The sequence below is a fragment of the Protopterus annectens genome, chromosome 3.part1 (genome assembly GCF_019279795.1).
Source record: "Protopterus annectens isolate FY-2018-M chromosome 3.part1, PAN1.0, whole genome shotgun sequence".
NCBI classification, from domain to species: Eukaryota; Metazoa; Chordata; order Ceratodontiformes; family Protopteridae; genus Protopterus; species Protopterus annectens.
In genome coordinates, this window is record NC_056732.1 from 1,333,002,999 (window position 1) to 1,333,016,171 (window position 13,173).

General features: G+C 39.8%; 1 protein-coding gene across 1 annotated transcript in view; it reads right to left on the bottom strand.

Moving 5' to 3' along the window:
* Positions 1-13,173, bottom strand: part of MCMDC2 (minichromosome maintenance domain containing 2) — a gene marked incomplete at its 5' end in the record, with an annotated part of 2,309,393 nt that overhangs the window by 1,624,725 nt on the left and 671,495 nt on the right. The window contains 1 exon segment of the mRNA XM_044067368.1: positions 4,923-5,030. Coding sequence (XP_043923303.1) covers positions 4,923-5,030 — 108 coding nt within the window.

Genomic DNA, 13,173 nt, shown 5'->3' on the forward strand with positions numbered 1-13,173 from the left:
GTCGCTGATGAGAACTAATGATTCCCATACCTGTCCATCATTCCAGACTCTTTATTCGGCAGATGGTCAGATGAAGAAGTCTCAGCTCACTCCTTTTTGGTGGCCGTCGCCCCCACCATAGCATCTACTGGGACACCTCTGGTTAAAAAGTTTTTGTCTGATGGAGCTGTCATAAATTTGTTGGGCCTTCTCGGAACAGGTTCCACAGATTCTGGGGAGCCCCACGCCTTTCGACTAATAATGTTGGTCGAAGGAAGGAGACTCTCAAGAGGTGGAGGGTCGAGAATGAAATGCCCCAGGTATACGGACTCATCTTCAGAAGGGGTGAGGTCTTCCAGCCACCTCTCTGCTTCACGATCTCTAGGATGTCTGAGAAGGAGCCATCTCAGAGGGTGACTGCGACGACCCTTCTGAATCATCCAAGTCCATATCTGAAGTGACAGACTCCTCAGGGAAGTCTAGATGTTTCATCTTGCATGTTCTCTTCTGAGGGACATTCCCAGAGGGATCCTCTGGGGAGGTTTTAGAAGAGAGGGACTCACCCAATGGGGCATCCTGGGGCATTGGTTCTCTATGCCTGGGGGGGAAGGTAGAGAGGCAGACACCTGCTTATTAGGGGAAAGAGTGCTTGGATCTGAGAATGGAGCCATCAAGGGTGACAGCACATTCCTCATCACCTCGAATGCACCACAACCCAGGCCAGAAGAAGCTTCTGGCTCCAAAGAGCCAGGAAACTCTTCTCGCACCAAGAAGGTGGGCTCCGAGGCCAATGTAGGCGCCAAGCTCACCCACACCGATGCCCGAGAGGTAGATTCAGATCCGACAAGGGTCCGATCTGACTCTCATCCCCAGACCCAAAGGGGAAGCATCAGCTCCCAGACCCTTCGACCAAAGATGGTACAGAAGAGGTCGGAGCAGAAGTCGGGGCCAAAAACCCTGAGGTGAGTCTTAGACTCGACGGTTCCACCACAAACACATACAAGCACTCCGGCTCCAAAACCACTCAGGTCAGAGGAGGAATATAAACAGGGACAGTAGCAGAACTCAGTTTCAATTCCTTTTGGGCTGGACTCAAAAGGATCTTAGCTAGAGCCAGAGTCTGAAGCAACCTCTTGACCAAGGGCTCCATGTTGTCATCTGATAGACTCATGGATGATCGAGAGGAAGGGGCTGAGGATTTTACACTGCCAGCCACAGACTGTAAAATAGGTGACTAAGGAACTGAGGAAACTGGCTCCAAGATAGGGGACCGGCTCCGTATATGGCTCCTAGTCAGTTCTGACAAAACTGGTGAAACCAAAGTAGTCATCTTTTCTGACCCAAAAGCCTTCAGGTCCAAAGTCGTATCCTTAGATAGGTTTTTAGCCAGCTCAGAAGCAGGAGCCAAAGAAGAAGCTCTTTTTGTTGACTTGTCAGACTTTGGGGAATGAGATGCCTTGGAAGAGGTCTGGTTCCCTTCTGGTGCCTCAGCAAAAGAAAGCAATCCCTTGATCATGAGTTTATTTCTACGTTCCTGCAGTACCCTAGAACTGAACCCATGACAAATGGAACATGAGCCTTGAAGGTGTACCGCACCTAAACAGTAAACACAGCTAGTGTGCCCTTTGGTTAAGGACATTTTCTAATAACAGGCATCACACTTTTTGAAGCCTGACTGCTTCACTTCTTTTCCTTCCTTGGACATAGTGAAAAAACCACAGCAGCAACAATGAACGCTGCCCAGGAAACTGGGTTAAAGATAGAGATAACAAGGCTAGTAAAAAACTATCAAGCTATCAAACACACCACACTATGATAAAAGGTAATTATATAACTGCTACTCTACTTTTTGTTTTTTTTTTTGTTTTTTTTTAAACAATCAAGCAGGGGAAAGAAAGGGGCTAGAGGTGAGGTCTCTAACTAAAATGACGATCTCCTCTAACCAGAGGAGACGTCTCTACCTTATACGATGAAACCTCTTAGGAAGGGATAGAATTAGAAGGAAGGAGTTGCCCTCTAATTTAAACGGGCTCAACAACGGACAGAAGGAGAAGAAATATGAATCCTCTAACTTAAATGGGTCCGTTAAAGGTAAAATAAAGTTTTTAAGGATGGAATAGGGAGTTGTAGGCCTAACGAAAGTGATGGGCAGCCACAACAAACACAGCAAGTGGCAAACTTAGGTATTCACCACAGATGAGACATAAAACCACTGTCAACTAGGAAATACAACTATATATATATATATATATATATATATATATATATATATATATATATATATACAAAATATATAGAACTAATCGAATAATATCCAAAAAAAGTATATGTCACTTAGCCTGAGCCTAGTGAGAAGCACCCAATCTAGTTTAGCAGCAAACGAGATCTGGGTTATCTTCCCTAAGCATGATGGGATAGGGTATAGCCTCAAGCCAGTGGAAGCTCTTGAGCTTTAGTACTAGGCCAAGTCAGAACTGATGCTCGGATCCGAACCCAGTCAGCAAGAATGACGGTGAGATAGGACAACATAACATCAAACTTCTCTATATGTTCCACCTCATCTTGAGGTTCCATTCTTTTTTTATTTCCTTAAAAAGAGCAGCTGTTTCACTCCTGATATTTCTAAGAACATCATGATACGTCTGACAATTTAGTTTCATAACAGACTTTCCAGTCCTACATTATATGAAGCCTACTCAGGTTTTATTAAATTTTGTTGTAACAGCAAAGTTAATACAGTAAATTCATGCATGACAGCTTATAAGAAAATATTTATGGCCACCCCAAATACTTTCTTTCATGCTGTTCAACAATCATAGTTTATGATAGACTTCTGAAGTGAAACATTTGATACATTTAGTATCAGCTCTTGTTGTCCATGGTGGTGTAGTGGTTAGCGTTACTGCCTCACAGCAAGAGGTTCTCTGGTTTGATCCTCGGCTTGGGTGCCTTCTGTGTGGAGTTTGCATGTCCTCCCTGTGGTTGTGTGGGTTTCCTCCAGGTGCTCCGGTTTCCTCCCACATCCCAAAGACATGCTGTAGGTGGACTGGACACTCAAAAGTGGCCCTAGGCATGAGTAAGTGTGTGCCTTCTGTGGAAGGTTGGGTGCTGGGCTGGCAACTTGACACTGTAAAACTCCACTGCCAATCATGAGTGGACAGGAGATCTGCTGTGGTGACCCCTAACTGGGAAAAGCCAGAAGAAGAGTATCAACTCCTGTTGTTGTCTACAGAAAGGTCATGTAGTGGCTAAACACAAACACCTACCTGTCATTTATCCATTGTGGTCAGCACTCCTCAGTCCAAACTTCTTCTGGAATTTGAAGATGTAAACAACTGGTTGCACAGATGCAACAGGTGTTTGCGACCAGAAGCAAAGGGCATTCTCAAAGAAGAATGCCCCCCCAAAAAAAAGACAACAGACAATTTTATTTTTTCTGGACAATACACTGTCTGGCAAATGCAATCTCCATGTCCAGAAACGTTTTACTGTTGCCAAATTTTTTGTGACCCCAACATTCAGTTACATGACTTCATATGGGATCATGATCTATAGTTTAAGAATCCCAATCTAGGACACATGCAATTTCATTTTAACCCTTTACACTTTTTGGAAACCTGAAAAAAATATCAAAAAGACCATATGACTGAGTTTCTGAAAACCTGAACATCAAAAAAAAAAAAAAAAAAATTACAAAAAAATCTACCTTGTTTATGTTTTTGTGGGTGGGGCAAGCCACCCCAGCACCCCCCCACACCACCTGCAAGTTATATATACCAACTCCGAGATCAGACTACAGTGACAAAAAGGGTAAATTTCCCGATCCTCACTGTACTGCAATCTCCATTCAAATGACTTGAGTTTTTAAAAACTTGATCATATGGAGTTCGAGTTTCTGAAAACTCAATTAACTGATAGGGACCCATACACACACACACACACACACACACACACACATATATATATATATATATATATATATATATATATATGTATGTATATGGGTTCACTATAGAATCTTGAAATACTGAAATCCTGAATTTCAGTATTTTGAAATTCTATAGCCGAAAGCTTTAAATCGCGAAACCCCAGTAGTGCGAAATTCAAAATCACAAAGTTCGGAGATTTTGAAATAGCGTTTCTAGTGTTGCGGTCTGTGAATGGATAGGTGTAAGTTCAGGTAAGTATGTAAGCGTAAGTGTGTTGGTTAGGGGCTTTAGTGTATGTTAGTGTGTGTTTTGGCTGTGATGTGTGTGTGCAAGGGGTTATGAAATGTGTGTGTGTGAGTTACCTTTGTGTGTGTGACTGTGCGATTTCAGAGTTAGTATATATAAGTAGGGGGTGTGGGGGCACATCCCCCACATGGGGGGTGCAGGGGGTCTTGTCCCCCTGCTTGTCTGTAGTGTAGGATTGTATGTTTGATTGTGGGGGACATTGTGTGTATGTGTATGTGTGTGGTGTATTTGTAGTGTAGGTTCATGATTTTAAATTTCGCGGTTCTGGGGTTTCGGGATTTAAAGCTTTTGGCTGTTGAATTTCGAAATACTGAAATTTGGGATTTCAGTATTTCGAGATTCTATAGTGAACCCATAGATATATATATATATATATATATATATATATATATATATATATATATATATATATATGGGTCTACTTTTTTTGATCGAAATATCATTATTTTGAACAAGAAAAGTACGACCTTACTTTCACAAAAGTGCACTTCAACAAAAGTGCACTTTCGCAAATTCCAGTTCAGCGAACCGGCAATAAAAGTAAAAAACAACACTTTAAACTTTTTTTTTTTTAGAATGATGTGGCTCACATTTTTCTGCAATTAACTAATGAAACTCTAAAATGCTATGAGTCATCTGTGGCATTATAAATGTCTATGGCTAAATAATGAATGACATGTCTTAACTGTCTCTAGTTTCTGAACTTACCTCTTAAAAATACAGTGAGGGTTTGAAATCTGGGAAACATCTTGTTGAATGGATGCCCTTGAAAGACACTGAAGATCCTTGTGTCAGCAATTTCAACTATCTGCTTATCTTAAAATTAACAGCCACACAAAGAGGACAATGATTACAAAAAAATAATTTATAGTAATGTTAGAAAAGAAGACAAAATACAATATTTGCAAGATTAAGGGATAACTACTTGATAAATACATTTCAGAACTGAGGCACTTTAATTAAAAAAAATAAAGCAAATTAGACTTGCATATATTTAATCCCTACCAGAGAAATTATTAATTAAACTCTAAAGGATACTTACTCACTCACCGTATCAGCTGATTTGTGAGATGGCCCTTTGCAATGAGTAACTACTGGTGTTTTCTCTTTTCTGATATTCCCAGGTCAGCACAATTCTGAAATGTCTCAGTTTGCCATGTTCTGGAGTACACACAGCTTCCAACAGTTCTCATAGTGATGCCATGCTTCAAGCAAGAAGAATGAGGCCATCCTCCACATTTTTCATCTCCTATACACTGAGCAAGCACCAGCTGAGAGACACATAAAAATGCAAGAATATAAAATGGTAAGCCTGTCTGACTTACAAGAAATTCCACCCATTGACGCTGGAAGGACAGACCATCAAACAATAAGGAGACATTATGTTGTCTGTCATATCCTACTATGAAGGCCCTCTGCAGTGAGTAACTACTGGCAAGAATCCCAAGCAGTATAAATTAAACCTCCTAGGAAGACTACAGTTAAAGCAAGACCAAAGAAAGAGATTAGAAAGCCAGTCCCTAAAACAACAAAACACTGAATGAGGCTGACCCCCAGAATCATGGTTCAAGCTATAATGCTTGATAAAGGTATACAATGACAACCAAGTGGCCATAGCACAATTGTAGATATCTATAAAAGGCACACACTTGAAACATGCATTGCCAACAATTGTAGTCATGTTCCTAACATGAAAATGAAATCAAAAGCAATGAAAATGCAGAAATATTAGTAAAAGTCAAAAGTCACTACACATTAAAAAAAACAGGTTCCTATTACGTTGTCGAATCCATGAAACTTTGAACCTGAGAACATCAAACTCAGATGTTCGAAGTTTCAAGAATTCGAACGTAAAAAAATAAATAAAAAAATCTAATCCCTACCTAACTGTTGCAAGCAGGGGGGTAAGCCCCCGGCACCCTCCACGTTGGGGGTGCCCCCCACACTCCCCGCTTTTTAAATATACCAACTCCGAGATCGCAATACAGTGCGGAAAGGGAAGATTTCCCTTTACCACACTGTAGTGCAATCTCGGAGTTGGTGTATTTAAAGAGTGGGGGGTGTGCAGGGGGGCTTGCCCCCTGCTTGCAAGACTTTACTCTTAGTTTTTTGTTTTTATTTTTTTTTAGCATTATCGAAGTTCTGACACTTCGAACATAAGGGTTCGACCTTATGGTGTTCGAAGTTTCAGAACTTTGATAACGTAATAGGAACCCAAAAAAAAAATCACCATACCAAACACCACACATCTAAAAACAAAAACAAATTGAATATATATAATTGAAAATTCAGTGAATAAAACAATTCAAACTTTATGTTTTGCAGGGAGCTTATCTCCATGCCACTGTCACCCAATTTTTGGGAAGCCAATAACTCCCTGAAATGTGCCACCTCTCTACTTTGATAAAGAAACACTTCAGTTTAAATACATTTTAATAGCACAGGATTTCACTTAAAAGTGATTTCATTAAAACTTAATGCTTCTAAGCAGTCATGTCCCAGTAGAATGGCTTTTGACAGGAATTTTCCAGTGGATCATTTGCCAGGTGGCAAAAGACAATGCAGCTAACAATTCTCTTGAATAGGGTCACTCAACCACATTAAGCTCTTATTAAAAAACAGCAAAAAACTGAAGCAACTAGTCTGCCCACCTGAATTCATGCACTCACCTCAAGTAAAACATGAACTGGCACGTTTTCTCTTGGTGTTTGGTTTTGGTTCAAAACATGAACTGGCACTGAGTACCAAGGTATGAAAAGCTTCTTCTCTCTTTATAGTCTACCTCCGTAAAGAAAACAGGAAGTTGTGCTGACTCATTTTAAAATAATTATTAAACCATTTTAGAAAGTAAATTTGAATTAGTTCTAAGAGGCATCTAATCCTTGTGAAATGCCAAATAATTTTCCCTTAAAGTAATAGCCTGCAGCATAAAGATCGTAATAGCAAAGATGATGGTCACCAAGAATATCATCTTCCAAGAGATGAACTTCAGAGCCAGGAAAACAGTCGGTCTGAATGGAGGATGGTCAGTCATGCAAACCTTGAAGTTCAGTTCCCAAGGAGGAGAGGGGTTCTTCAGTAGAAGGCAAAGATACAAAACCACTTTAATGAATTATTTAACTAGTTCTTACTAAGCCATTGTCCTATTCTTTCCTAGGTCAGAAGTGTAGCTAAGGTGAGGCAAAGGGGACAGCTGCCCCAGAACAAGGTGTTAAGGGAGCACGATCAGCAAACGCCAATTGGATGATAGTTCAGTACTAGCATGCAGCATTGTGTTTGTGATCAAGGATGAAGATCTTCAGTTCTCCAAGTTTGTAGAGTTCAGTACTACCCTTCAGAAATGAATGCCAATACTGCAATGCAGTCAAACCTTGAGTGATTTAGTGCTCCATATCTGGGTTTGGCACTTAGAATGCAGTAAGCCACTTGTTACATCTGTAGTGATCAGTTTGCTACACTTTAAACCAAATCTTTTTTCTTTCGTTTGCTTTTTTTTGCTTCTCAACATGGAGGAGAAGACTCTTTTTTGCTCCTCAACTTGGTCTTGGGGGGGAAGGGGGGGTGTCAGATCATGGAGTTCAAGAGGCTATGGCAACACCATGCTACAGCTCTACACAAGGTGGTGATGTGCAGAGATGTCAGAAATGTGCAACCTGACCATGGAATAACTAAGTTGCCATATCAGACAGGTGCTAAAAGATGGATCAGAATTACCTGAAAGCTGTCTGATGGAAGTGGCTGGTAAGTGATACCTCTGCTTCTTGAGAAAGAGACTCTTTTACTTTGGAAGTACAGCTGACAAGTGAAAGGCTTTCTGTCATCTTCAGGCACATCTGAGATTTCTACTAGAAAATCTGGCATAAGCAGAGGACTTAATGAAGACATCATGAGCTGAGGTGAACACTGATGTTTCTTCAACTGAGGTGAGCTTTCATGGCTTGTAATGCAATAGTTTCTGCATTGCAAGGTGCCTAAGGGTATGAAACTAAAGGCTACTCAGCATATGGTGATAAGAATGAGCCTCAGTCATTCCTCTCTGAAGTCTGTGAGGAGTGATAGAATCAGAGAAAAAGGTTGAAAGAGTCACAGAAAATGTCCCTACTACTGAAAGAGGAATGCATCCTCCATTACCTATCCTTTGCTTTGTGTGCTGAACTGAGCAGTACAGGAAGAGGACTATATACTACTATGTGGTGAACAGCTCAACATCTAAAGTTCTCAACTCCCAGAAGGTCCTGCTAAGATGGTCTTCCTTATTCTCAACACCAACACAGGCAAGGAACAACAAATGAAGGAGGCCATGAACACATTCATTTCCAACATGTGAAAAGCTGAAAGAAAGATGCACCATCTATAGCTAAACTCTAGGCCATCATTTCCAGTCTATACAAGGTATGTGAATATAGTACTCCCTATTTGTTTATTTACTATAAATTTGTTGAACCAGACCAAGTGGGGTTTTGGTTTCTACTTCTTTTTTAGAGCTTGGAGGGTTATATATACTACCTCATCTCCAGATGGGAATACAGTTTCCCAGCATAAAGGATGAACTCAGTCATGGTTTCCAATCCACTCTTGAAGCATCTACTGTCAGATACATACAGGAAGGTAATACCCATGATGTGACAGATGGGAGTATACACCACTCTAACGTCTGGTGATGGGGAACTGGGTTGGCACCAAAGCAGGCCCACAATGGTGTGATGACTTTGCAAGCATTAGAAGTTTAATATTTATTGTGGCATCCACATCTACAGCATGTGAATAGGATTGTCAGGACACTGGCTGTATAAAACCCAGGAAATTAATGGAAGTTTACACTTGCACTCTACACTGCTAGCCTTACTAGGATTACCAAGGCCATGATTTCCTGGAATTTTTTGTGAGCAGAGGTGACTGTCATTGAAGTATCCAACATCAATAAAGGCAGTGCTTTGTGCTGAAACTAAACAGGAGTTGTCATGGAAGGTCCCAAGTAAGGACTACTACCAGGAATTCCCTAATGTGGTCACCAGGAGACAGTCATCCTGGTAGGGGAGCACACTGGATAGCATCTTAGTGAATACTCAGGGTGCACAAGACATGCTAAACTACACTACTTTGTATTGAAAAGTACATCCATCCACAGTCTAAAGAAACTTTTTACAGACTCCAATGATGTAACAAAATGCATATGTCAGTGATACCACCTAGGTACCCTGCTAGAGTACAGCATTACCCCCTAAAAAGCCATCATACAGAGTTTGTCATACTGGATGTGTTCACTGAATGTGCTGAGATTGGGATAGCACAAAATCCACCTACTCCTGCAGAACAGAAAAGATGTAGCAAAAAAAGTTATTTACTTACCATAACGCTCCCTCTGTGTTGTCCATTTTCATTCTTCCTCAACTGTTGGATTCAGATCTGATCTTCAGATTCAGCTCAGCCATTACTTTAGCTCATGCCAAAAAACTCTTGAGCTCCTCCCTTACCCATAATGCACCAACCCTAACATACTCCAGATCTTGTTTGCTGTTATACCAAAAGTAAGACACAGTAATATATATAAATATATATATATATATATATATATATATATATATATATATATATATGGGATTCGTACTGATCCCTGAACGACAACATCACCGAATCACTATCGGCGTAAGTATGCCTGTTGCGGAGATCGTACTACGGAGCAAATAAGGGAATATTCCCTTTTTCTCACTGTAGTGCGATCTCAGACTGAGAATATTAAAGTAGGGGGGTGTGGGGGGCACAGCTCCCCACATGGGGGTGCAGGTGTGCTTGCCCCCCTGCATAAAAGTAGATTTATTGGGTTTTTTTTTTTAACACACTTTAACGAAAGCGCTTTTTCAGTGAAAGCGCTTTCGTTAAAGTGTGTTTGGTGATTGTGGATTCGGACTATTGAACTTTCATTCAATAGTCCTAGATCTATATATATATATATATATATATATATATATATATATATATATATATATATATATATATATATATATATATATATATATATATATATATATATATATATATATATATATATTCTTTAGAAAAGAAACTATATCTGGAGCTCAGCATAAGGGACAGTGGTATCCTTATATGCTCTTGGAAGTCATATGTGAAAAAGGTTGGGAAGTTGGGGACGAATGAAAATGGACAACACAGATGGAACATTATGGCAAGTACATAACTTCTTTATCTAAAGTTGTCGTTTTTTATTCTATCCTCAACTGTTGGGACAGAGTCCCCAGCTACTTAAATTCCTGGGTGGACTCTAAGGAAGGATAGTCCTCAGCACAGCTGAGCCAAAGGCTGCTCTTCCCCTCGAGACCAGATAGTTTGTAATGAGTAATAGAGATATGAGGATTAGCCCAAGCTGCAGCTGCACATATGGTGTCCATGGAAGCTCTAGAGAGAAATACTGAAGAAGTTGCCATGGACCTAGTTGAATGGACTCTTAAAGGTCTTAGTAAGGATAGATCCACTTTGTTGTAGATAAAATGATATGCAATCCATCAGCCATCTGGCTAGATTTACCTTTGCAACTGCTTTGCCCAATTTAGAATTTGCAAAGGAAACAAATAATTGATGTTTTCCTAATTTCTTTTGTTCTATGTAAGAAAAAGTGTATTTTATTTTATTTTATTTTTATTTTTATGTTTATTTTATTTTACATTTGTTAACCGGGCTAGTCCAGCTGGATATATTTCCATTTTCAGTGGAGGCCGGGGAGAAAAGCTCCAGTAGTAACACAGAGTTAATATAACACTTAAATATATCAAGTACAAATTATACAAAGAAAAGATGTTAAAAATACTTAGTAATGAGTATTAATGAGAGGAAAAACTGACATTAATGTCCTATAGTCATACAGAATAAGCTAGTATCTGTGCAGAAAGGATATCTGAGGTAAGATACCGTACATTCAAAAGAATTACATTAATAACATAAGTAGTTTAATTTACTAGAGATAAATACTACTTCTGGAGGGGTGAAGTAGTAATGATTGGTATGAGGGGGCAGTACAGAGATAGCATTAGATAGAGCAGAGGAATTAGTCAGGGTTGCAACAGGGACATAACCAGTGAGTTTTAAGATGTTTCTTGAGCCTTTGTTTAAAGAGCTGCAGGGAAGGTCGTAAAGTTAGATCTGGTGGCAGAAGATTCCATTTTTTTCCTGCAGTATTGGAGAACAAGGAGTCACCTGCCAAGTTGTTAGACTTGCTTGTGCTAGCAAGAAGTTTGCTAGAGGATCGTAAGGAGTTGTGATTCCTATAGGGAGTAATAAGGTTGGAAAGTACAGGGGTGTTGTTTGGTTGGTAAAATATCTTATGAACAATGATAAGTTTGGATAGTATCAAAATGTTGTTTAATTCTAACCAGTCTAGTTGCTGTAGGTTCTGACAATGGTGTGTTCTAAAAGGGTTTCCAGTGGCAAATCTGGCTTTATTATTATAGGAGTTAGCTAGTTTGACAAGATTATTTTTTTCAGGTTAGTATATATGGGTGAACCATATAGAAGAGTTGAGATTAAATGGGAGTGGGCAATTGCAGTTCGGGATGCTGGAGTTAAGAAGGGTTTTATTCTATATAAGGAGCCCATCTTTCTATTTACTGTTTTAATGGTGTTGTTAATACGGTTATCAAAGGTGAGGTTGTTATCATTTGTGATATCTAGCAGTTTGGTGGTAGGGTCTGGGGCTATAAGGGTGCCATTGTTGGATTTAATTGTGAAGTTTATGGGGGAGGACTTACTGGAAGGTGTAAAGAGTAAGAGTTTGGTCTTTTTGGCATTCAAAAGGAGACAACATTTCAAGAACCAAGTCTCTACTGTGCTGAATACTTTTTGGGTTAGGGAATGTAGTTCAGATGTGGAGTTGGTAGAGCAGATGAGTGTTGAATCATCTGCATATTGTATGCAGGTGGCTTGAGGGATTGCTGAGTGGAGGTCATTGATGAACATTGAGAAAAGAAGAGGTCCTAGAACAGAGCCCTGAGGGACCCCAAGGGAGACGGGCAGTACTGCTTGTTGCCTGTTGTTAAGGTAGGACTTGAACCAGTGGATAGCCTTGGTGTCTAGAGAGAGGGATACAAGGGTCTTTACCATGTCAAAAGCTTTTGATAGGTCAATAAAATAAAGAGTGTTGAAGTGAGGCAATTGTTATTACGGTTGTGGTTGATAAAGTTGGTGAACGAAAGGAGAGCTGTGGTGGTACTATGAAATGGTCTAAAACCATGTTGTCTGTGAACATCCAATAAGTGCAACATATGATCACCTTTGTTTGTAAATTTAGGAAAGAAAACTAGCAGATTAATGGACTGCTTAATATTGCATTCTGTCACCACCTTAGGAAGGAAAGAGGGGTTGGTACATAATGATACTTTATCCTTATGAAATATCAAGTAGGGAGGTTTACAGGACTATGCTTGAAGTTCTGAAAGTCTTCTAGCAGAGGTAATGGCCACTAGAAAAACTGTTTTCCAGGTCAAAAATTTAAGATCACATTTTGTTGCTGAAATAAAGGGAGAATGAATTAAGACCTGCAGTACCAGATTTAAATCTCGTGGTGGAGTAGGATCTTTATACGGAGGTCTCAGTAGGACAGCACCTCTCAGAAAAGCTTCACAAAGCTTAGATGAAGCCAAGGAAGAATTCTCCATCCCAGTATGAAAGTTGGAGATTGCTGCTAACTGAACTCTAACTGTTGAGAAGCTAGTTCCCTCATTAAAAATTGTTTCCAAAACCTCAAGAACACTTTGTACAGGAGCTGAGAAGGGGTCAATGTGTTTCTGATGTGCTCAAAAAAGAAAACCTTTTCATTTACTTCTGAAAAGTTTTCTTGTAGAAGCCTCATGGGAAGATAAAACTATAAGACAGACGGGAAGAGAGCATTGGTTGTCTGGCTATTAACTGAATTGGAGAAACCATGCTGTTAGCTTGAGTTTAGAGATAT